The sequence below is a fragment of the Hippocampus guttulatus genome, chromosome 6 (assembly GCF_054856545.1).
Source record: "Hippocampus guttulatus isolate MCC_2025c chromosome 6, RoL_Hgut_1.0, whole genome shotgun sequence".
Classification (NCBI taxonomy): Eukaryota; Metazoa; Chordata; class Actinopteri; order Syngnathiformes; family Syngnathidae; genus Hippocampus; species Hippocampus guttulatus.
The window spans coordinates 2,235,805-2,261,742 of record NC_141266.1 but is presented as its reverse complement, the minus strand read 5'-3'; the positions used below and the strand labels follow the sequence as shown (position 1 = coordinate 2,261,742).

Here is a 25,938-nt window from a genome sequence, read left to right as displayed (position 1 = left end):
GTAATGCACATGAGTAATCGCTGTGGCGGCTGTCTTGATTTTGTGTTTCCGTGTTTTAAATGGCCTGACCACAGTGTGATTTCTTGGAAACGACTCGTGCTCCGAATCGGGGTTTTTTCATTTGGCACGCCCACTCTTGCTCTCAAGTCTCTGCACATCTCATAACATGATTCACTCTGGCTATATGCTCCTTATTTGAAAATTTTGTCTAAAAATCCTCTGACTTCTTTTTGTTTAAACGTTTGTCATATGTGTATGTATTAATAACATGTTCGTTTTGTTTTCTGTTCACTGAGAATTGTATCCTGACTCCTTCAATAAAGATTTAAAAAAACTCATACCATGAATCGTCATAATACGTCAGCGGAAGTACTGAAGCGCTCCAGCAGACATACGTTCTGTTCTTCTCGATATGAAGGGCAGCTCACGTTGATAGAGTCCTGTATTGTAATTGTGTTTATGAGCGGCTATACTACAATGGAAGCAACACAAGCAGGTATTCAATTAGTTTGGCATTTTATACTTGCCATCATTCGCACGACATATTTATCGAGACCGGGCTAGGCAACTAAGGTCGCAGTCTTGCTCCATTTACGTTTATATTTGCGTTTCCCCATATGTAAGGGCGTATGCAGCGACTTGTATCCCGCAAATGGTAGTCCGTGGAGCAAGCTACGTTGCTATCTCAAATCAGGATAACCTATAAAGTGTCGCACAAATCCCACAGTTTAACGGAGCGGCGTATGGAATGAAGTGGCTATTGTGAAAACAATACGAACTCGTACAAAATGTCGCTAGCAGCAGCACACTTTGTAATTCATCTTTTGTGTCCATTGTCTTTTGTGACCCGTTTCAGAGGAAATTCACTTAAGACACGTGGAGACCGACGTGCTCATCCCCAAAATGATGAGGGAGAAAGCCAAAGAACGCTGCGCTGACAGAGTTGAAGGTTTGTGTGCGCGTGCGTATGCGAGTTGAACACGTTTCAAGTCTAATTTACTGCAAAGCGAAGTATCGACCCAAAAACGGTAGCCTCTGCTTTTGTTGTCTACATTTGCAGCAGGTGTGAAAAGACCAAGTTTACATTAGCTGAACATTCGGATAACTTAAAGCCCTCTTGCTTCAATGGCACCTGCACCCTGTTCCCCTCCTCTCACTGTCGCAACCTCTGTGTCCTTTTTGATAACAACCTCTTTCGACCAACACATCACCCAAATCACCAAAACTGCTTTCTTCCACCTCAAAAACATTTCTCGTCTCCGCCCTTCACTTTCTTTCAACGCTGCTCAAACCCTCATCCACGCATTCATCACCTCCCGCCTTGACTACTGCAATAGCATCCTCTACGGCAGGGGTCCCCAACCTTTTTTGCCCCACGGACCGGTTTATGTCAGACAATATTTTCAGGGACCGGCATTTAAGGTGTGGCGGAAATAATACAACAAAATAATATGCTATGAGCTGCATGAAAACTGTGGCGTTTTCGTAATATAATAACAATAAACACAAGGAGCGTATAATCTGGCTGCAACACTCTGATCGCGATGGTAATGTTCAATGCTTTCAAAATACGATACAATGCAAATTTAAAGTGCATGAAAATGACGACTCACCACAGCCCCGAGCTTGATTTTCTGCAACCAGACGGTCCCATCTTGTGGGAATAGGAGACAATGACACCTCAAGTGTGTGTTTTATCTCCAGCCTACTTCGTAATTTTGTTTTAGTCGCCGTTGCTGCAGAAAACCCCCGCCTCACACAGGTAGCATGTCGGAAATAGCAACAGTGCTATTGTGGCGATCTCAGAATATTCAGACATAACTTTAATCCAGTTGTCTCGAACGTCCTTTTAAGGCCCCTGTCATTTGCGATCTCCAGCATTTTTTTTACCAAATTTCTAAGCCTTTTTTTTTTTAAGCGTAATCGGTCACGTGACGCAGAAGCGTGGTATGACGCATGTCAAGCGTGACAGAGACGGATGTAACGGAGAATCCGGTAATTTTTCAAAATAAAACATCTTTCGTATTCCGAAATAAATAAAACGGAATTAAGGTAAATTCTTTCTGCGCGGCCCGGTACCAAATGCCCTGCGGACCGGTACCGGCGGTTGGGGACCCCTGCTCTACGGTACAACTTCCAAACTCCTCAATAAACTACAGTACATCCAGAATGCCGCCGCCTGCCTACTCACCCGCACTCGTGATCACATCACCCCCGTCCTTAAAAAGCTCCACTGGCCCCCCGTTCCCCGGCGTATTCAATTTAAACTCCTCCGACTCACCTATAAAGCCCTTCACAATCAGGCCCCCTCCTACCTTTCCGACATTCTTTACCAGTACACTCCTTCCCGCAACCTCCGCTCCTCAAACACAAACCTCCTCGCCATCCCCGTAACCAAGCTCAAAACCTGGGGGGACCGAGCCTTCTCTGTTGCCGCCCCCACCCTCTGGAACGCCCGACCACAACACATCCGCAACTGTACTGACCTACAATCCTTCAAATCATCTCTTAAAACTCATCTGTTCCGCAATGCTTTTAACACCTTTTAATCTCTTTTACCCATTTTTGCTTTTTTGTTCATCGAAATGTGCTTTTGTAAATTATGTATGCTTTTTTTAAGTGCACATTTTTATCCTGTGTTTTAAGCTCTTGTAAAGTGTCTTTGAGTATAATGAAAAGCGCTTTCAAATAAAATGTATTATTATTATTATAATTATTACTCACCAATTTTAACACATGCTACATGCCAATCTGCCCGTCTAAGGAATGAAATACTGACAATAGGTACATGGTTATGCGTGGTAGCAGTTTCCAATGTGCCCACCAAGGACAGGTGTAGAATAAATAAACATACCTCGACCATAGGTTTTAAACTTTACCTCTTTTAGTACAGCAAAGCCCTGCTGTATAATAGATGTTTCAGGGATAGTGTTTTAATGGCTTTTTGTGAAAACCGTTTTTAACGTTTGAAAAATAAAGTTTAACTTGCGTGTGTGTGTGCGCTCGCATATATATATATATATATATATATCCATCCATCCATTTTCCAAACCGCTTAATCCTCACTGGTGCCGCGGGGGGTGCTGGAGCCTATCCCAGCCGTCTTCGGGCACTAGGCAGGGGACACCGTGAACCGGTTGCCAGCCAATCGCAGGGCACATGGAGACGAGCAACCATGCACACTCACACCGAGGGACAATTTTTAGTGTGTTCAATCAGCCTGCCATGCATGTTTTTGGAATGTGGGAGGAAACCGGAGTACCTGGAGAAAACCCACGCAGGCCCGGGGAGAACATGCAAACTCCACACAAGGAGACCGGAGCTGGAATCGAACCCGGTACCTCTGCACTGTGAAGTCGACGTGCTAACCACTGGACTACCGGGCCGCCCTACATATATATATATATATATATAGTATAAGAGCTGTCAAACTATTAAAATTCAACTGCCATAATTAACTCAAATGAACTAAAAATTAATCGTGATTACTCACGCATTTTTTATCGTTTCTGAATTTCCTTTTATATTTTTTTGTCCTATTTTTCCCCATTTTAATGCTCTCATCAACATGGAATGATGAATCAGTTTTCTATGTGCAAAATGCAAATATTTTCTGAAATAATTTTGATTTTGAATTTGACATGAACATTTTTCACTTAGAGCAGGTATTCACACATAATTTCTCACACCATATTACTGTCCATCAACAACAGTGAAAAAATATTTTGTCACACAACAGCTGCTTTAACAGCTCTTTTTATGGAATCAAAACAGAGCAATATAACATTATAAAGTGCACATCTAAGGTAAAGCCAACCATGGCTTAAATCAGCATATAGTGGATTTAAGCCATGGTTGCATACTATGTTTTTCTCAAGTTTGCTTTGAACACAGCAGTCAGGCTATGTTGATTCTGTTGGTCCTTCCGCGGAAGTCTCTCTACGGTTTTGTGTAGACATCATTTCGGATGACTACACTTGGTTAGATGACAACACTGGAGACGTTTTATTTTCAGCGTGGTCGCGACCACTGCACTGCTGAACTCTTGACGTGCCTCAGCGACGCACCATCGCTGTCAGACGAACACAGAGAAGCTCCACCCGCTTTATTTATATGGCCACGGAACACTGTAACCTTCCACACAAAATAGTTCCAAACAAGTAACAATCACGTCAGTGGCATACATCAAACTCAACAGAATGTCTGCTCTTTATTCACCAGAGGCTCATCACCCTCGTCTCTTATTTCTCTCCCGAAACAGTGTCTTCTCCGCTACGTACAATCTCTGGACACAGCTTGTAATGCAGGCTCTCGCTGGCAATCCGTAGGGGAGTCGTTAGATGCAATGTGAATGATTTCAGCTTGAGTCGAGCTGTGGACAATGTTGACAGGCTTGCATGCAGTCGCCATACATTTAGCTATGGCTTCAGCAAATTTGTTCTTCGTGGTGTTATCCATTTTCTTCACTTTGAAATGACCCACAGCTGTCTGTCTTAGACGAGGGGGCGGAGTACTCACATCAGCTGTGTGCTTGGCCATTATGTGGTATTTCAGATTCGACGTGCTATGATGATAGCTCAGTTTACGACTGCAAAACATCCAGGTAAATTTGGTCTTGTCAGTGGAACTATCTGGCAACTTCTTAAAAGTAAACTTTCCATTCATAAACTCTTTAGGTATCCGTTTTCGGTGTCTCGCGCTGCCATGGCTGGCAAAACAGACATGGGCGTGGACTTTTGCAGCGCACTTGTTTTGTTTCTGGTTTATTTATAGAGCAACGTAACATCCGCTGTGGCATGTGCCGCGTTAATCTCGCGAGAAAAAAATTAATCCCGTTAAAATTCATTTAAATTCATGCCAATAAAAATGTGCTAAACTGACAGCTCTCTCTTCTCTCTCTCTCTCTCTCTATATATATATATATACACACAGTATATATATATATATATATATATATATATATATATATATATATATACAGTATATAAATCCTCGTCTCACCCCTCGGGTGGTGTCCGTCCCTCATTCAGCTCGGGTCCTCTACCAGAGGCCAGGAAGCTTGAGGGTTCTGCGCAGTATCCTTGCTGTTCACAGCACTGCACATTTCTGGACTGAGATGTCCGATGTTGTTCCCGGGATCTGTTGCAACCACTCATCGAGTTTGGGGTCACTGCCCCGAGTGCTCCGACCACCACAGGCACGACTGTCACCTTTAGCTTCCAGGCTCTCTCCAGCTCCTCTCTGAACCCTTGATGTTTCTCGTGTTCCTTCTTTCTGATGTTTCTATCACTTGGGACCGCGACATCCACTACAACGGCTTTCCTCTGCCCTTTATCTATGATCACGAAATCTGGTTGGTTCGCCATTCCCATCTTGTCAGTCTGGATCTGGAAGTCCCACAGGATCTTCGCTCTGTCATTCTCCACCACCTTCGGAGGTGTTTCCCATTTTGACCTTGGGGTTTCCAGTCCATACTCCGCACAGATGTTTTGGTAGACGATGCCAGCCACCTGGTTATGGCGTTCCATGTAGGCTTTCCCTGCCAGCATCTTACACCCTGCAGTTATGTGTTGGATCGTCTCAGGTGCCTCTTTGCACAACCTACACCTTGGGTCTTGTCTGGTGTGGTATATCTGGGCCTCAATGGCTCTGGTGCTCAGGGCATGCTCCTGAGCAGCCAGGATGAGTGCCTCTGTGCTGTCCTTCAGGCCAGCCCTCTCTAGCCACTGATAGGACTTATTGAGATCATCCACTTCAGTTATGGTCCGGTGGTACATCCCGTGTAGGGGCTTGTCCTCCCATGATGGTCCCTCTTCCAGCGCCTCATCCTCTGTTCCCCATTGTCTGAGACATTCTCTGAGTACGTCATCCGTTGGAGCCTTCTCCTTGATGTATTCATGGAGCTTGGATGTTTCATCCTGGACAGTGGCTCTCACATTCACTAGTCCTCCTTCCTTTCGGCTTGCGTACAGTCTCGGGGTGCTGGATTTGGGATGGAACCCTCCATCCATGGTTAGGAGCTTTCGGGTCTTAACGTCCGTGGTCTGAATCTCTTCCTTTGGCCACCTTATTATTCCTGCAGGGTATCTGATCACTGGCAGGGCATAGCTGTTTATTGCCCGGGTCTTGTTCTTGCCATTGAGCTGGCTTCTTAGGACTTGCCTCACTCGCTGGAGGTATTTGGCCATAGCCGTTTTCCTTGTTGCCAGTTCGAGGTTACCATTGGCTTGTGGTATACTGAGGTACTTGTCGCTGTCCTCAATGTCTGCTATTGTTCCTTCAGGGAGTGAGACCCCTTCAGTGCGGACTACCTTTCCTCTCTTAGTCATCATCCGACTACATTTCTCAAGCCCGAATGACATCCCGATGTCGCTACTGTAGATCCTGGTTGTGTGGATCAGGGAGTCTATGTCCCTTTCGCTCTTAGCAGACAGCTTTATTTCAACCATGTAGAGGAGGTGACTGATCGTACCTCCATTTCTGAGGCGGTATCCATAGCCTGTCTTGGTGATTACTTGGCTTAGGGGGTTCAGTCCTATGCAGAAATGCAGTGGGGAGAGTGCATCACCTTGGTATATGTCACATTTGATGGACACTTGGGTAAGTGGCTTGCCATTGGCTTCAAGTGTGGTTTTCCACATCCTCATCGAGTTCGCAACGAAGGCTCTTAGGGTCCTGTTCACCTTATACAACTCCAAGCATTCAGTGATCCATGTATGTGGCATCGAGTCATAGGCTTTCTTGTAATCAATCCAGTCTGTGCACAGGCTGGTATGTCAGGACCTGCAGTCTTGTGCAACTGTTTTGTCAACCAGGAGCTGATGTTTGGCTCCTCTGGTATCTCTACCAATGCCCTTCTGTGCTTCGCTCATGTATTGATCCATGTGTCCACTTATCTTAGCCGCAATGATGCCTGACATGAGCTTCCATGTTGTGGAGAGACAGGTCATTGGCCGATAGTTGGATGGGACTGCACCCTTTGAGGGATCCTTCATGATCAGGATCGTTCGCCCTTCGGTTAGCCATCCTGGGTGAGTGCCATCCCTCAGCAGCTGGTTCATTTGTGCTGCTAGGCGCTCATTGAGTGCTGTGAGTTTCTTTAGCCAGTAGGTGTGGACCAGGTCCGGGCCTGGTGCTGTCCAGTTCTTCATATCTGAGACTCTTTCCTTTATGTCTGCCACTGTTATGGTAACTGGGTTCTGTTCAGGGAGGTTGCTGTGCTCCTCTCTCAGGGTCACCAGCCATTGTGCACTGCTGTTATGTGCAACCTCCTTCTCCCATATGCCTTTCCAGTACCTTTCAGTTACTAGTCTTGGTGGGTCAGCTCTGTTGTTGGGACCCTGCCACTGAGCGTACACTTTCGCAGGTTGTGTTGCGAACAGCCAGTTTATTCGTCTGGCCTCATTCTCTTTCGTGTACCGCTTTAGGCGGCTGGACAAGGCTTGGAGCCTTTGTTCGGCAGTTTCGAGTGCTTCAGTTATGGTCATCTGGATGTACCTCTCGGGTCTCGACCTTTTCATCACACCTCTCTGGGCCTCCGTCAATTGACTCACATCTTTCCGAGCCGCCTTGATCTTAGACTCCAACCGTCTTTTCCATGGCGGGTAACGTATCTCATGGCTTCCATGGTTGCTCTTATAGCCAAGCATCTCTCGGATCACTGATGCTGAAGCGTATATCAGTTCATAGGTTTCCGTGATCGTTACGGTCGGGATCGCCCTCAGTGCTGCATTCACAGCTTCACATAACCGTTGTAATCGGTTTCTAGGTTGCCCAGCTTTCATTCTCGCCATGATCTTAGCTTTCAGGTCAGTTGCTGCCTCGCTCAGCATTTCATTCATTGGGGCTAGCCTCCCAACCTCATCATCTGCATTCATTGGGGCTTGCCTCCCAATCTCTGGTATGACCTCCTCCTCTGATCTGGCAGCCTGGGGCCCTTCACCATGGAACCTGCGTTGTACCTCATCAATCTCAAGTTGTGACAGCAGTTGCCGTTTGTGGATGTTGGAACACTGAGCTACTAGTTGTTTCATGGTCAACCGTGACTGTGGGTTTCGAAGTAACCATTTAGCCCACATTCTCTGCATGTAACCCCTCTGACTAGGGTTGCTTGAGTCGTAGCATTCCAACAGAGCCATGTTATCGCATCTCGCCCATCTCCACTTTGTTCCGGTAGCCCATTTTTTTTATCAAGGTGCTCCGGTTCCCCAGACGTGTTCCTCCGGGCGACGTCTGAGCCGGCATGTCATTCGTTTTATTGTCTCTCATCATTGTATGAGGTAGGCGTTAGCGTGAAGGATCTTGCCCAAGGTTATACAGCCGCTATATATATATATATATAGATATATCTTTCTATATAAATATATACAGTGGGGCAAATAAGTATTTAGTCAACCACCAATTGTGCAAGTTCTCCTACTTGAAAAGATTAGAGAGGCCTGTAATTGTCAACATGGGTAAAGCTCAACCATGAGAGACAGAATGTGGGAAAAAAACTGAGAAAATTACATTGTTTGATTTTTAAAGAATTTATTTGCAAATCATGGTGGAAAATAAGTATTTGGTCAATAGTAAAAGTTCATCTCAATACTTTATGTTCCCTTTGTTGGCAATAACGGAGGCCAAACGTTTTCTGGAGCTCTTCACAAGCTTTTCACACACTGTTGCTGGTATTTTGGCCCATTCCTCCATGCAGATCTCCTTTAGAGCAGTGATGTTTTGGGGCTGTCATTGGGCAACACGGACTTTCAACTCTCTCCACAGATTTTCTATGGGGTTGAGATCTGGATACTGGCGAGGCCATTCCAGGACCTTGAAATGCTTCTTACGAAGCCACTCCTTTGCTGCCCTGGCTGGTTGATCAAGAAATAACATTAAATGATATAGTTAGCCGAAAACGTTTTGCGGATGGGGTTGGGGGGCTAATATTCTTTTCAAAAGAAATTACGAGAGCACTTTGCAATACACTGGCTACACGTGTGCTATTGTAAACTAAAACGATGATCCAGCAATTCGTTGCGCCCAAAATAGGCCAGTTGTATCTATATATTTTTACAATTGTAACATCTTCCGTATGATGTCCAGCAAAATGAAAAGAGGCGGGTGGCCCGGTGGTTGACTGGTTAGCGCTTCGGCCTCACAGTGCTTAGGTGCAGGGTTTGATTCCGGCTCTGGCCTTCCTGTGTGGAGTTTGCGTGTTCTCCTCGTACCTGCGTGGGTTTTCTGCGGGTACTCCGGTTGCCTCCCACGTTCCAAAAACATGCATGGCAGGTTAATGGAACACTCTAAATCAAGGGTGGGCAATCCCAGTCCTGGAGGGCCGCTATCCTGCATGTTTTGCATCTCTCCCTGTTGCAACACACCCGATTCTAATGATCAGATCATCAGCAAGCTCTGCGGAAGCCTGATATTGAACCTGTTCATTTAAATCAGGTGTGTTGCAAGAGGGAGAGTTAGGAAAACATGCACGAATGGTTGTTCGTCTCTGTGTGCCCTGCGATTGGCTGGCAACCAGTTCGGGGTGTCCCCCGCCTACTGCCCAAAGACTGCGGTGATAGGCTCCAGCACGCCCTGCGACCCTTGCGAGGATAAAGCGGATCGGCAAATGGATGGATGGATAGATGAAAACAAGCTCCATTCTTTTTCAAAGAAAATAGACATTTTTTTCCCTATTTTTCACTCTTTATTATTTTTAATCCAGAGTACAGTTCTGTAAAATAGAACACTCTATCCCTGAAAATAGTTAGCTCTTAAAACAATCATGTACGAACTCCTTTACACTTTTTTTTTAAGTTAACATGAGTAGAAGAATACATTCAGAAATGCACACAGACATACATTTTTAACATTGTTCCCGAATATGCCATAACTTTAAAATGGGAAAGTGATAGCAGAGTAAATTAGCCATAACCTATTGCGGATTTCAAAACAAAAACACTGCCAGTGTGATATATTGATGCTGTATTCAAGCGACAGAACTTCTTTCATTTTGGAATCAGTCAACACAAAATTGAGTTTGGAGCATTTGATTAAGAGTATGACTGAGCTATGACTGTGCGTCGGTGCAACCTCATTTTTCACCCGTGAGAGGAAACATTGTTCTCAATCCATTCAGACATGAGCCGATTTGATACTTTCCTACCAGTGACCTCCTATACTTTCATACCATGGTTTGCAAGGACATGCGGGGTTACCTTGGATCAGTCGGTCTTTGTCCATTTCAGACGTACTGCAGAATTCCCGTGAACAAATTCCAAAACGTTTGGACAAAAAGAAATGGCTTCATCACACATTCGTTTGAGGCATAGTTAAAAACAAACAACAAAAACCACTCGACATATTTAACTGGTTGACCAAAAGACATACAGTAATGGCTACAGTTGTGTCACACCGAATCATGTTCGTCGGGTGTTCCGGTTCCCACCAACAAGCAGAGATTGTGATTGGGGCACATTCCGCTTTGATGGAACCACTTTCCATGCATTTGGGCGGTTGTTTGGTATCTTTTTAATTATTCTGAAACCTTTTTTTTTCTTTTAATGTAAAGATGCAAGGCAGTCACAAATTAAAACTAGGTAATGCGTGTTTAGGCACATCGGAACATTTCATCATGGCAAAGCACCCTCATTAAAAGAGCCAACCTGGATATTTTCAATAAGTCACACATTATTACAATCACCGCCGCCCCCCAGCAAATAAATGTTTGTCTGTCTAGTATTTGTACAGCAGTGCGACATCAATTATATGCTCAGAACTACCAAAATGGCCTGAATATAAAAATGACATGATTTGACATTGCAGAATAGGTACAAATGCACACATAAATCAAGCAGGGGGTCTTAATAAACTAATCCGTCTCAATGCTTTTGTGTCATATTTACAGTGCAGTGGCGGGAGACTGATTCACCGGAATAAAATCAAACTGCAGACATTTAGGCAAATTTTTGGATTCCCAAGTGTCGCAGTTTAATACCTGTACTTTGCTTTGTTACTTGATCTGCTGGAGTGTTAGTACGCTTGAACGAGAACTTTTTAGGTTCACCAAAAAGTCCCAACGGGGCACAATTCATCTTACCTGTGCTCCACGTCATTCATATTCAGGCCAGGATGAACATTGAAATCTTTCATTTTGGAACGAGTGCAATTGTTCAAGTTGGGGAGGTCAGTGGGAGCTTTTCACTCAAAATCTCTCGATACATGGCCCCATTCATTCTTTTCTTTACACAGATCAGTCGTCCTGGTCCCTTTGCAGAAAAACAGCCCCAAAGCATGATGTTTCCACCCCCCTGCTTCACAGTGGGTATGGTGTTCTTCGGATGCAATTCAGTATTCTTTCTCCTCCAAACACGAGAACCTGTGTTTCTACCAAAAAGTTCTATTTTATAATAATAATACGTTTTATCTGTAAGCGGCTTTCAAGACACCCAAGGACACTTTACGGGTTGAGCAGCTGCAGCCAAACGCACCAGCGTTCACTCAACCCGGAAGTCAGAAAGAAACCACAAGGAAGGGAGAGGGGGTGGGGGGGGAAACCATGCTCGAACTATCCTCATTTTGAGGATATTTTGAGTTAGGCAAAAAAACTCCTGCATAAGCATATGACAGTTACAACAGGTCACAAGACATAAACAATGAAGACAGTGATACAAGGGAGTGTATGAAGGAGGGGGTGATGGTGGGGAATTAGCTTCCGTGCATACTTTCATCAGGGGAAGGTCGAGATAGCAGATGTTGTTTTGGTAACAGGCTCCCCAAGAATTTAAGACAGCCTTGAGTCCGTGGCTTATGTCTCTTTAGTGGCGTCGATCAGCCAAATCCGTGATTTCTGTCAATATTTGAGCATGGATTCCAGTTTCTCCAAGTTCTTGACCATCTTGCAGAGACGCTCCAAAACCGCAACAGTTTGTGGTTGAGCACAGTCTGAGTCTGAGTGTTGGAAATCCACACTATGCCATCCTTAGACCGGCAGCCTCTTCACTTCCAATAGAGCCGCTCCTGTCGGTTGAATTTTGCGATCGATCAGGAAACTGCTAACACCAAACAGCATACCTGTTATCGGAAGGCCGATAATGTAGATGTCATCCACATCCTCAATGGACAGTGTTGACAGGCACACCATTCTCCGCTTCCTCCAAGGATCTAGTGTGTACCCAGCATCAAAGGTCCCCGAGGGGCAAGTAGGCTCCCCACTGCCTGCTCTTCTCGTCGAGAAAATTTTGTCGATCGCATCGAGAGACCAGCCAACCAATTCCATGTTTGTTTTTAGGATGAAAATACGACAGGAGGCTAGGAAAGTTCGACAAAAGACAGCACATGGACTGAGTGGCGAGCAGGGAAGTGTGGGGGTGGGGGGACAGGAGCAGAAAGCAAAAGCGTCCGCCTTCGTTGAGAGCCAAGCAAGAAGGTTTTGGTTTTGGTTTCATCTGACCATAACACATTCTAATGCTCTCTAGCGAACCGCAGACGGGCCTGGACGTGTACTGGCTTCAGCAGGGGGACACGTCTGGCAGTGCAGGATTTGAGTCCCTGGCGACGCAATGTGTTACTGATTGTAGCCTTTGTGACTGTGGTCCCAGCTCTCTGTAGGTCATTCACTAGGTCCCCCCATGTGGTTCTGGGATTTTTGCTCACCGTTATTGTTATCATTTTGACGCCAAGGGGTGAGATCTTGCATGGAGCCCCAGATCGAGGGAGATAATCTGTGGTCTTGTATGTCTTCCATTTTCTAATAATTGCGCCCACAGTTGATTTATTTACACCAAGCGTTTTACCTATTGCAGATTCCCAGCCTGGTGCAGGTCTACAATTTTGTCTCTGGTGTCCTTTGACAGCTCTTTGGTCGTGGCCATAGTGGCGTTTGGAGTGTGACTGACTGAGGTTGTAGACAAGTGTCTTTTATACCAATAATGAGTTAAAACAGGCACCATTAATACAGGTAACGAGTGGAGCCTTGTTCGACCTCATCCGAAGAAGTTCTTTGAAGCTCTTTGACAGCCAGAAATCTTTGCTTCTTTGTAGCTGACCAAATATTTATTTTCCACTCTAATTTGAGTTTTTTTCCCACATTCTGTCTCTCATGGTTGAGCTTTACCCATGTTGACAATTACAGGCCTCTCTAATCTTTTCAAGTAGGACAGTGTTTCTCAAATAGCGGGGTGAACACCAGGGGGGGGGGGCACGTTTGACCTCGGCGAACATGCTTTTAAATTTTTTTACCTTCCTAAAATAACTTGCAGTTGCACCTCCACTACATTAGGGGGCAGTGGCACTCTCATTGGCAGAGTTTGCTCAGGGAGCATTCTCAGGGAGGAAATATGACGAGGCGTATGTAGAGCTTGGCTTCAATGTGCCTGCGGTGGCAGATGAGGGAAGATTGATGTGCTTACTTTGTCTAAAAATTTTGGTAGCGGACAGAATGAAGCCATATAAATTAAGGCGTCACTTAAAGACATTACACCCCAATCACGCTGATAAGCTGCTTGAGTTTTTTATAGCAAAAACGTGCCGAAAATTGCCAACAATGTGTGTTGTGACTGCTACTTCAGTAAACTAATCCAGGAATACACATTGAGCAGGAGCCGAGAGTCGCTGTGTCCTTCTTCAAACCTCGCTTCGAAAAGCTGTGCATTGCAAAATGTGCTCATTGTAGCCATTAATCCAGACATCATCTTTGATTAAAAAAAAAAAGCACAAATTCTTTTATATATATATTTTTTCCTGGTTAAAGTTTTTTAAAATATTGTGCTCCTGAGATAATGTTGGTGATTTGTTTGAATGCATTATTAGTTATTGAGTTTATGTCATTTTATTTTTCAGTATCATATGGTTTGATATGGTCAGTCAAAAAATATTTATTGTTAAATTAAGGATTCAATGTTATTTTTGAATTTCAGATGCACTTTAAATCTTTTCTGTTCCAGTTACTAAAGCTATTCTTTGTTGTAAGTTGGTCCATATTTCTTTCTTTTTTTATTCTCTTATACGTTAATAAGGGTACAGTGTTATGCAAAGGTGTACTTACAACAATTTTATAGACAAATGATACTATTTATAGCCGTGCGGGGTGGAGGGGGGCGCGAGATGTTTTCCTCTTCCTTGGGGGGGCATGACGGAAAATAATTGAGAACCACTGAAGTAGGAGAACTTGCACAATTGGTTGACTAAATACATATTTGCCCCACTGTGTGTGTGTGTATATATATATATACAGTATGTATGTGTGTGTATATGTATGTATAGGTGTATATATATATATATACATACATACAGTATATACTTTATATACTGTATGTGTGTGTGTGTGGCACGGTTGTTGACTGGTTAGCATTTCCGCTTCACACTGCAGAGGTGCAGGGTTTGATTCTGCTCAACCCTTCCTGTGTGGAGTTTGCATGTGGAGTCAACATGATTCTATTAATTGTTGCTGGTCAGCGAAATGGCACACATAAACTGCTCCCTGAGTTATCAGTTTTAACTTTTTTTTTTTTTACTCCTCAAGAAACTATATTGTGATCACATATAAGCAGGACTGGGAAAGCAGACACTTTCTATCCCAAGTTCACGTCCTTGAAATAGAGTACACAGTAACTTATACTACATTAGGCATGTTTTGGATGCTTGGAGTATAGATTACATTCCTCATAATTGGGAATTAAAATAATTTTTCATTACTTAATGTGATTGTTTTCTTGTACATTAGTGTCCCTGTTTGTTTACTACGGAGCCCCTAAGGGGACATGGAAGGGGGAAAAAAAACTTTACGAAATCCCGCAAAGTAATGCAAGATCTTGCAATACTTTGCAAAGAATGTGAGATCTCGCAAAGATTGCGAGATTTCGCATTCCTTTTTTTTTTTAATGCGCGTTGATCTACTTCCGGGTCAGCTTGGCGAATGTTGACTCTCGTGCGCGACTGATTTGAGAGACGACACTACCTCGGGGGGAGGAGAGAATCATGGAGGAGTACTTGGAACACTTCTTGCGATCAAGAAATGTCCCTCACATGGACATTACGCGCATGAAAAGCGACAAGGTGGGCATACAGCCACACACTGTAACGTAATGAGCGTAACAAGAGCAAAATGGACACTGGCTCCGACACACTCACTTTCCCTACTGTTAATTTTCTGTCTCGTAAATACGCTCCTGTCGTGCAAACCGTTTGATTCTTTTGAGTGGTAAGAAAAACATTTCATAAATTGTATTATTATTGTTACTCGTAGTAGTAGTCATCGTAGTAATAATTAGTAATGCAGACCTCCAAATACAGTGAGAAACTAACTTGGCAGGGAAAGTGAAGCTAGCATTTCTATCTACTCTACCTGTACTGTTGATGTTCTTACAATAATGACTTTATGTAACACAATTTAAAAACGACATCACAGTTAGTAAATGTGCTGCCGCTTCCTGATGTATTATGATTATATTAAGTAATATTGAATACAAATAATGATGACTGCTCTGTACCATCATTCATGTTACATTTGTTAAAAGTTATTATTAAAGAAGTCAAAATTTCAAGCATTCATTCTCACAATTTATCTTTGCAGGTTGACATGGCAGTAATTTCTCTGATGACTGAAGAGCAAATGGGCAAATATATCACTTCCTATGGTGATCGAATAGCTGTCCTTTTCTTTTGTCAACAAAAAATGTGAAGTGGTGATAATGAAATGCTCCTCAAAGTTTGAGAGACAAAATAAGATCGAGGAAAAAAGGTGTGTGTGTGTGTGTGTGTGTGTGTGTGCGTGTGTGTATATATATATATATATATTAGAGCTGTCAGTTTAGCGCCTTTTTATTGGCATTAATTTAAATGAATTTTAACTGGATTAAATTTTTTCTCGCGAGATTAACGCGGCACACGTCACAGCGGATGTTACGTTGCCCTATAAATAAACCAGAAACAAAACAACAAGCGCGCTGCATAGGTCCACGCACGTTTGTTTTGCCAGCCACGGCAGTGTGAGACACCGAAAACTGATACTTAGAGTTTATGAATGGAAAGTTTACTTCTAAAAAGTTGCCAGATTGTTCCACTGACAAGACCAAAGTTACCTGTATCATACAGGTATACGATGTATGCCACTGACGCGATTGTTACTTGTTTGGATTTTGTGTGGAAGGTTACAGCGTTCCGTGTCCATATAAATACAGCGGGTGGAGCTTCTCTGTGTTCGTCTGACAGTGACGGTGAAGTTCAGCGGTGCAGTGGTAGCGACCTAGCAAAAATAAAACGTCTTCAGTGTTGTCATCGAACCAAGTGTAGTCATCCGAAATGATGTCTACACAAAACCGTAGAGAGACTTCCGTGCAAGAAGGACCAACAGAATCAACATAGCCTGACTGCTGTGTTCAAAGCAAACTTGAGAAAAACGAAGTATGCAACCATGGCTTAAATCCACTGTAGGCTGAGTACTCGTTTACCTTAGATGTGCACTTTATAATGTTATATTGCTCTGTTTTGATTCCATAAAAAGAGCTGTTAAAGCAGCTGTTGTGTGACAAAATATTTTTTTCACTGTTGTTGATGGACAGTAATATTGTGTGAGAGATTATGTTAATAACTGCTCCGAGTGAAAAATGTTCATGTAAAATTGAAAATCGTTATTTCAGTAAATATTTGCATTTTGCACATAGAAAACTGATTCATGATTCCATGTTGATGAGAGCATTAAAATGGGGAAAAATAGGACAAAAAATATAAAAGGAAATTTAGAAACGATAAAAAAATGTGTGAGTAATCACGATTAATTTTTAGTTCATTTGAGTTAATTATGACAGTTGCATTTTTAACTAGATTAAATATTTTAATCATTTGACAGCCCTCATATATATATATATATATATAAAAAATAGAGAGAGAGTGAGTTGAAGCATTTCATTGGCTCTGTTGTTCATTTGCACTTTTGAGATGTAAAACATCTGGCATACTTAACCACGTGAAGGGCAGTCTGCAGTTGTATTTTCCATTTGTGTATTGTGCATTATTACAATGCAATTGATTCCACGTTAATTCTCCATTCCTTCCATTTTCTGCACCACTTATTCTCATGATGGTTTCAGGTAAGAAACGGTTTGACCCAAAGGTTTGAAGTTGATACATCATAAATGGTTACTAATATTTGCACTGTTAGAAGAAAAATGTTTTTCTTGTTTATATTCCATTTAAATTTATGAGATTGATGTTTGTAAGAATTTGTCAATGTGAATAAAATTTGTTCCAAATCATTCTAACAGTTTTTTTAACACAAGACACCACCTGCTGAGGAAAGTGAGGAGTGACAGTTACGTCATCATTTACAGGCAGGTGAAAATTCAATTGGGATGATGTACAAGTATGCAGGAATAATGAGAAGTTTCAGCATCCACGTTGGTTAAGTATTTGTGGATAAAGTCAGCAACCAAGAAAGAATGTTTATTTGCACCAAGAATGCTTTGACAAACAAACATTTTATATTGTAAATCAAATATGTTGTCCTTATACAGTAAGAAAAACAGCAGATAAAAAATGTTTTTAATTGTGATGGCTACATATTATTGGTCATCAAAAGTGTTTCAATTATCCATTGAAAGTGAAGTGATAAAAGAAATGACAATGGTCAAAGTCAAGCTTCAATAAATGTTACTTCTCACACCAGTTGAGGAGCCATAATATAGTTTGGCCCAAACACCAAGCAAAACGATGGCTGTAATTTATATTTACATTTGAATATAAAATAATAGAATATAAATACCATTCTAATATGATTGGTGTTCGAAAGGAAACCTACTTTCACCAACAGTTAATGTCTCTGAACCCTGAAAACATAATCCTCCTAATTTAAAGAGTTGCGGTGAGGGCCTCTCTGAGGTGCAAATACAAGTGCACAGCCTGATACGGATCTTTTGGTGGCATCAGATCGGACTGGGCCATTAAGAAAGCACACAATGCAAATACATCTGGATCACAAGGCATGGTCAAACGAAAGACACACTGGCTTTTGCACAGTTGAACTTGTTCATTGTCAACTGGGGAGAGGAAGTCCCTTGTATCATAAAGTTCAGGTAACGTATACATCACGTTGGGCCGACCACTGGGGACATTCATGTTCTTTGAGGGCCTGATGAGATGGCTGTTCCAAACTAGGGCCGTGTCATCCAACTCATCCTGTTGAAAATAATATACAGACAGATTTAGGAAGAGCTGCACAGTCATATCAGCTTTTATGAGCAAGAAAGTATGGCATGAAGCTGCTATTTTTGTCTCACTCCTCCCCTCTCATGTGTACCACATCTCACCACTCCCCACTTTTCCTTCATCTGTATTTACCTTGGTCATTTCATCTTCACACTGTGACCCCCCCCCCCCCACACACACACACACACCATTATCTTCTTTCCTTCTTTCGTGTTCCTGTCCACTTTCCCATCAACTCACTCTCACATGAAAAAATACACATGTAATTAATGAGTCTATCAGAATGTATGAACTCACCCGAATAAGTCCCATGCAACAAAATTGGAGGATGCTTTTGTCCAGAAATCCACCATCAAAGAAGCCATTGTCTCTGAGGTCTGTGAAGAGGGATAACCAGAACTCCATGCACTGGCTGCGAAGAAACCGCCACCAATATTCAATTCTTTGATTGGCGGTGCTGGCTCCATCCAAGTAACTGTCAAGGCTGCTGCCTGGCGTATGGGCACCAGGAAACGCTGGAAGCCTTTAACGTGACCATTTTCAGTCCCAAGATCAGCTCAAACGATTCGAGGACAACCCCCCAAACGGTGCACAACTTCGATGTAGTAACCTCCAATCAACTTCGGGTCACTACTTGTTATGTAGGCATTGAGCCACATTATTTTCCTTGAAAACCCATCAATAGTCCCATTGATACAAATTCCAAATGGTTTCAGTTTGTCATCGGAGTCCATGTGCCATATAAAATTTGGCCCTTTGGAGAAGTAGTTTCGTCGTCTCAGACGTCTTGCTTGCCTTAACGACACTCCTCTCGGATTCAACTCTTTCAGGACCAGACGAACATCCTCTTTCCTCACAAGAAGTCCATATTCTCTGCACTTACTGTATATCCACCTGAAACCGTGTCGTTGTCCGGAATGCTGCAATTGGTTGCGAATGAAGTCAACCAGGACTCCCAAGTCATTGAACGTTTTCAGACGAAATAGTCCTCTTTGATTCAGCACTCGCTTCAAATGTCTTTCGCTTCTTTGGAAACCGTATTTAACATCAAGAACAGATTTAATGTCTTTGTATTTCAAGCCAATTTCAAAGTAAAATTCTCTTAAACTCGCTCCATGATTGTTGTTTTCAGTTACACGTACGATGACCCGAAGCACATCGAGCGTTAAAAAATTAAATAAATAAAACAGATTGCGAGATATCGCAAACTTTTTTTTTTCCCTTCCATGTCCCCTTAGGGGCTCCGTAGTTAACTGTACAAGTCATGTCAAATATAGCGAATTAAACAAAAGTCCTTTCTAAGTTTTTAACATCCTCATAATAATGGCCAGTGATTCATGGATTTTTGGGGGCATTTGAAGCGCCAGTGCAACACGGTCAACTCACAATTTGCAGTGTGTCCTAAGCATGTGTCCAAAGCAAATATATATTTTTTAAAATTTCAAATCCCATTTTTGTTTGATTGTACATATAGAGTATGCCAATAACTAACATAGTTAAGAGGAGATAATGTATCTTTTCCTGTTTGTGGTCTATGTAGATGTACTTTTGTTTCTAGTTCGCTTTTTAGACGGTTCTACTGGTGAGGTTCTCCATCAACCCATCTTCTACCTACCCGGGCTCGGGTTGCTGGGTCGGCAGTTTAAGTAAGGAAACCCAGACTTCCCTCTTCTTGGCTACTAAGGCCAGCTCTAAGGGGGCAGCTGGAAGAAGGAGTCATTAAGTTCTAACAATTCAAAACCTTTTCTTCCTGCTCATTTTGAACCATATTAACATTTCGCAAATAATATTTAATAATTCGATATTCATTGGAATAGAGTCACCTTTGTCTGCTTGTTGGTACAAGACAAGACACAAGCATGCTCGTTCTCATCTCATTTTCTCGTCACATATTTATTTATCTGTGTCTAAATAAGTGTTAGAGCATCACGGGATGATCCGTTTGAATCTAAGTCGACTCAAAATATAAGCCGATTGCTTCTGCTTTTTAACTGCCCAGCATTGCACGTGCAACCTTTCACAAGTGACGGTGAGATGAGGCGTTTCTTGAGAAGCAGACTGCCTTTTTTATTTGACTGCTTGTTAAGCTGCTGAGGAGAGAGGCAATCCTCTATTTGTACCATGGGATGCAGGAGAGGCACTGGTTGATTAGATTAGTTTCACTGTTCTGCTCTTCTAAATTGGTTTGGTTTCAAACATGCATCCTGATGAAAGTGCCTCTGTGATAACCATTCTCATTTCACTGATGAAAGGTAATTATAATATTGCTTGTTTAGCGGATCAAGAGTGGGGGGGGGGGGGTTTCAACCTGATGAAAAAGTTTGCCAATGAGCTGCCTTTTCCCTCTTGTGGTATGCTGCCTACGAGATCAAATAATAAATTCCCTTTTATTGGTAGCTTTTAACCTTTGAATTGCAGCCTTCAGACAGCAGGTAGAGTACATTGTACGACATAGTGTTTTTTGGAAAGTTAAAATTGCATTTTATGCAGGATACGGAAGACTCTGCCTGACCCCTGCCTCCTGTCACAGACTATGACCCTCCCCTCATCATCCGACATCTGCGTGTTGCACAATGCACTACCTCACTTTACCCACAATAGCCACAAGTGCCATTGTTTATATTGTCTATACTGTTTACATTACATTACATTCAACTCAACTGTATTTATAGAGCACTTTCAAACAGCCACCGCTGCATACAAAGTGCTGTGCATGGAGCAATTAACATACACAACAAACAGTAAAGCAAATCGGTAAAATAACCCGAAATGGCAGGAGCGTCGCCGAACACACTGGCGCACTGTCCACCATCTTGATACTTTGTATCATTGTATACATTAGCTGCTATCTTGTCTTAGCTGTGTGTTTAATGCACAGCATGTTTGCATGTTTGCACTGAGGAGCATTGAGAGGGAGAAATTTCATCTATGCTGCATGGCATACATGGGGCATATTTGACAATAATGATGACCTTGACCTTATTCTTCCAAATGTACACAAAATCTTGGTAGGTGTTATCTGTGTGTCTTTCAGTTTTCAGTTATGTTCAAGGGAGTAGGAAGAAGTAAAAAACTTATCTAGTCCTACCCCGTTATGTGATTGTATCTAATAAATCATTTTTATATCAATCAGAAAAGAAAAAAGTAAGAAGAAAGAAGTCTCCATTAAGGCTCATACTTTACCCTTAACCGTGATATTTTTACAACTTTTGGTTTGTATCGGGATTTTATACTTCCACACCCTGACACTCTTGTGTCAATTTTCTCTTGTATTCATAATGGATATTTATATACCTTTCTCTATTTATCAACTTAGTTCTGATTTATCATTATATTTAATGTTTTGAATTTATCATTTTAACTCTGATTGATGTAGGTTGTTTGTACTATTTTTTTGAATTTGTTTTTGAACTCAGCAAGCGATTTACTCATTTTCAGGTCCGTTTCGAGATTATTCCACAGATTAACACCTTTGATAGATACACTTCTTTGCTTGATGTTTGTTCTTGTTTTGAGTTTTTTGAATAAGTTGGTACCTCTTAAATCATAGCTGCTTTCTCGAATTTCGAAAAACTTCTGAATGTTTTGGCAGAGCAGGTTATTGTGTGCTTTGTACATTAATTGGGCGATTTTAAAGTCAACCAGGTCATAAAATTTCATCGTATTTAATTTGATAAATAGTGGATTTGTGGGTTCCCTATATTTTGATCTATTAATAATTCGAATTGCTTTTTTTTGTAGGTTGAGAATAGGGAGTGTGTTTGTTTTGCAGGCATTTCCCCATAATTCCACACAGTAGGTCATATATGGTAATAATAATGAAGTGTATAATGTGTACAAAGATCTCTTATTTAGCACTTCCTTGGTTTTGTAGAGGATCCCTACGGTTTTGGCTATTTTTCTTTTTACGTTATCGATATGTGGCTTCCAACATAGTTTTGAGTCTATTACTAATCCGAGAAACTTGGTTTCATACGCTCTTTCTATCTCAATTGAGTTTACCATAATTTTAGCTTGGTGTTTGATTGGTCTTGTGCCAAAAACAATTAACTTCGATTTTTTCAGGTTAAGTGACAATTTATTTCTGTCGAACCAGTTTTTTAATTTGTTTAATTTGTTTTCTACGGTTGTCAGGAGCTGTTTCAGATTTATTCCAGAACAGTAGAAAGTTGTATCATCAGCAAATAGGACACATTTAAATTGTTTTGAGACCTTGCAGATATCATTTATATATAAGATGAATAGTTTTGGACCAAGCACTGACCCCTGAGGAACTCCGTGAGCGATTTTCAGTTGATTCGTTTTTTTATTGTTGAGTTGCACGTACTGATATCCATCCATCCATCCATTTTCCGAACCGCTTGATCCTCACTAGGGTCGCGGGGGGTGCTGGAGCCTATCCCAGCCGTCTCCGGGCAGTAGGCGGGGGACACCCTGAATCAGTTGCCAGCCAATCGCAGGGCACACAGAGACGAACAAACGTACTGATATCTGTTTTCTAAACAACTTTTTATCCGTTTATAAGATACACCTCTAATGCCATATCTTTCTAGTTTTTTCAATAATATACTGTGATCTATTGTGTCAAAAGCTTTTTTTAGATCTAGGAAAACCCCAACAGTAAATTCTTTATCTATATTAGTGGCTATTGCTTCCACAAACTCCATAACTGCCATTGAGGTGGTCCGTTTTTCCCTGAAGCCATATTGATTCTCACTTAACAGCGCATGCTTTTGTATAAAGCTATCAAGCCTGCGAGAAAATAGTTTTTCTAATATTTTTGAAAATTGTGGTAGTAGTGATATTGGTCTATAATTTGTAAACCGATGTCTTTCTCCACTTTTATAGATTGGAATAACTTTAGCAATTTTCATTTTTGATGGAAAGATACCAGCTTTGAATGACAGGTTGCATATGTGCGTGAAAGGTCGCACTACATATTCTATAATCTGCTTTATTATTGTCATGTCAATATTAAAGCAATCAGTTGACTTTTTATTTTTAAAAGTTTTTATAATATTTGATACTTCTTCTTGTTTTACAGCAGTAAGGAACATTGTGGAGGAGTTGTTTTCTACATATCTATCTATTTCAAACAAGTTTGTTGGATCAGGAATTTGTTTTGCTAGGTTACTGCCGATGTTGACAAAATACTCATTAAATTCAGTTGCTATTTCATTTAAGTGCTTTGTCTACATATATTGCAACCCCCCCCCCCTCCTTTTTTGTTTTCCCTATTAGTTGCAAACATTTCATAACCTTCTATTTCCATTTCAGTTGTTTTATCTTCATCAAGCCAAGTTTCTGATATGGCAATTATTTAAAATTTATTGAATTTAGTCAGGTATTCTTTGATTTTTGTGAAGTTTTTATAGAGACTTCTACTGTTTAAGTGTATTACTGAAAGTGCATTTTCCAATTTTATATTAGTGTTGAATTTTTCATCCAGGTAATAGTCAGAGTTTGTTACCCTTTGTTTGTTCTGGAAGAAGTTGTTGTCTGGGTCCAAATTGTTCTTGGGATCGAATGGCTTATAGTCAATATCTTCAAAGGGTTGGAAGTCCATGTTTTTGGGATGTGAATTTCCCGCTCCCACGCGGTCGTCGCTGGCTCCCTCGCGGTCGTCGTTGGTTCCCTCGCTGTCGTCGCTCGCTCTCTCGCCGTCATCACTGGCTCCCTCGCGGTTGCTGGCTGGACGTCTCCTGGCTCCCTCGTGGTCGCTGGCTCCCTTGCGGTCGTCGCCGACTCCCTCACGCTCGCTGGCTGGCTGTGTAGACTCAGGGAGGATGCCGCGGGTTGGGACAATTCCCTCTCAGCCATTGTTAGAGGGTACCAGGACACATCGCCCACAACTACCCTGCTCCAAAATCAAAGCAAGTTGCGAAGTGCGCGGCTTCAGTACTGTTACAATGCAAATCAGAGATGGGCTACCGAAACAATGGCATGGATGAAAAATTCACTGCTTAACCATATGCCTATTTTTACGTTAATAGGGGGTTTCGTACATCCCATCCATTTTCTAATCCGCTTATCCTCACGAGGGTCGCGGGCATGCTGGAGGCTGTCCCGGCTGTTTATGGGCAGTAGGCGGGGGACACCCTGAACTGGTTGCCAGCCAATTGCAGGGCTCACACTCACACCTAGGGACAATTTAGAATGTTCCATTTATCTGCCATGCATGTTTTTGGAATGTGGGAGGAAACCAGAGTACCCGGAGAAAACCCACGCAGGCACGGGGAGAACATGCAAACTCCACACAGGAAGGCCAGAACCGAGATCGAACCCACGACCTCTGCACTGTGAGGTCGACGTGCTCACCACTCGACACCGGACTGCCATATAAATAAATAAGTGTGTGTGTGTGTGTGTGTGTGTGTGTGTGTGTGTGTGTGTGTGTGTGTGTGTGTGTGTGTGTAAAAAATCAAAAATAGAACTCTAATTCGGTCAATTTTAGAGGTGAAATGCAAAGCTATGTTTCGTGGACTGATTTACAAGAAAGCAGCAACAAAACATTGTCCATCCATCATCTGATTCGTTTCATCCTCACGAGGGACACGGGCGTGCTGGAGCCCATCCCAGTTGTCTTCGGGCAGTTGGCGGAGTACACCCCCCATTCTAACCTCCATAAATTAGCCTGGTTAGAATGAGGACAATCTCAGTCTTTGTACTCTACTCATGATTCAAATCAAATGAACTACAAAGGGGAGTCGGCTTGTTTCCTGTGTCTGTGTCAAGCCCTGTTTAGCTCTAATGTCCTGCACTTTTCTTCTGTTCAGCTTTCAACCACTGTTGCAAAGATTCAGGCTTCTTCATGGTGTTCAAGTGTCGAGAGGAAAACGCTGCCCTGAAAGACTGCTTGACACAACAGTAAGTGCTTTTTGTGGTGGCTTGTCACAGTGTGGCGACTGCTCCACGTGCTTGTCTTCAAGTTTCAGTGGAAGGGCCGTTTGTCATGAATACATCATTAGTTACTTTTACATTTGTCTCTCACCAGCTACAAGGACCCTGACTTTTTTCAGATGTGTAAGCAGGAATACATCGAGGAAAAAATGGAGTTTGAGAGGACCGGGATCCCTGCAAAAAACCGACGACAAAAGCTCCCAACAACCATGTAAACACAACCGTGGATGTTTGGAACATGGATGGAAAAAAAAAACACTTTAATTTTCAATACTGAGATGTAAATGTGTCTTGGAATTAAATGACTTGAAGTTTGAGAGATATTTGAACCCAGATACCTTCCTTTTCTTCAGGAAATCACGAGTTTTCATTTTTGACTATTACTCTTTCGTTCACAAAATACCATATTGGCCCGAATATAAGACGGCCCTGATTATAAGACGACCCCCTCTTTTTCAAGACTCAAGTTTGAAAAAATTACTTTTTGAACACCAAATTAATTTTTATACAGAAAATAATTAGAGTACATCTGAAACAAATGATTATAACAATATATTTGAGAGAAAAAGCATGTTATTTTGCCTCATTCAAATCTAAAGTGCAATCACATTGGTAAATGAATGGCTTCTGGTTTTTGAAATGTAAATTACATCATAACTTCTCAGCTGCCGGTTAACCTGGCCAATCGTCGACCCACTTTTCTCCAGATTGTCGCTGCGTTTCTCCAGCATTCTGTTATCTCTTCTATTATTTTCTTCTCTTTTCTTTCTTACCGCTATTTTTTATTTTTCTTCTTCGTGCTACCGCTATTTTTATTCGTCGTGACGGGTTCACTTTGGCCTGGGGAGTCAAGTTAAGCAT

The 25,938-nt window shown here is 42.1% G+C and overlaps 1 protein-coding gene and 1 pseudogene across 2 annotated transcripts; one reads left to right on the top strand and one right to left on the bottom strand.

Moving 5' to 3' along the window:
• Positions 1–364: 364 nt before the first annotated feature.
• On the top strand, positions 365–25,394 carry cmc1 (C-x(9)-C motif containing 1). Its single transcript, XM_086113873.1, has 4 exons — positions 365–496; positions 857–949; positions 24,954–25,044; positions 25,172–25,394. The coding sequence occupies exons 1-4, from the start codon at positions 460–462 to the stop codon at positions 25,290–25,292; spliced, it is 342 nt and encodes a 113-aa protein (XP_085969999.1). The 5' UTR covers positions 365–459; the 3' UTR covers positions 25,293–25,394.
• LOC147203283 (uncharacterized) lies at positions 17,749–20,989 on the bottom strand (annotated as a pseudogene). Its single transcript, XR_015101170.1, has 4 exons — positions 20,980–20,989; positions 19,793–19,880; positions 18,475–19,203; positions 17,749–18,147 (listed from the first exon to the last, which is right to left on the bottom strand). The product of XR_015101170.1 is annotated as an uncharacterized LOC147203283 (transcript).
• Positions 25,395–25,938: the final 544 nt, after the last annotated feature.

Bases quoted from the DNA above. Each gene is read 5' to 3' on its own strand.
- cmc1 (XM_086113873.1), top strand. From the start codon at position 460: ATGAGCGGCTATACTACAATGGAAGCAACACAAGCAG. The intron at 497-856 runs GTATTCAATTAG...GACCCGTTTCAG, and splicing joins AATGGAAGCAACACAAGCAG to AGGAAATTCACTTAAGACAC. The intron at 950-24,953 runs GTTTGTGTGCGC...TCTTCTGTTCAG, and splicing joins CTGCGCTGACAGAGTTGAAG to CTTTCAACCACTGTTGCAAA.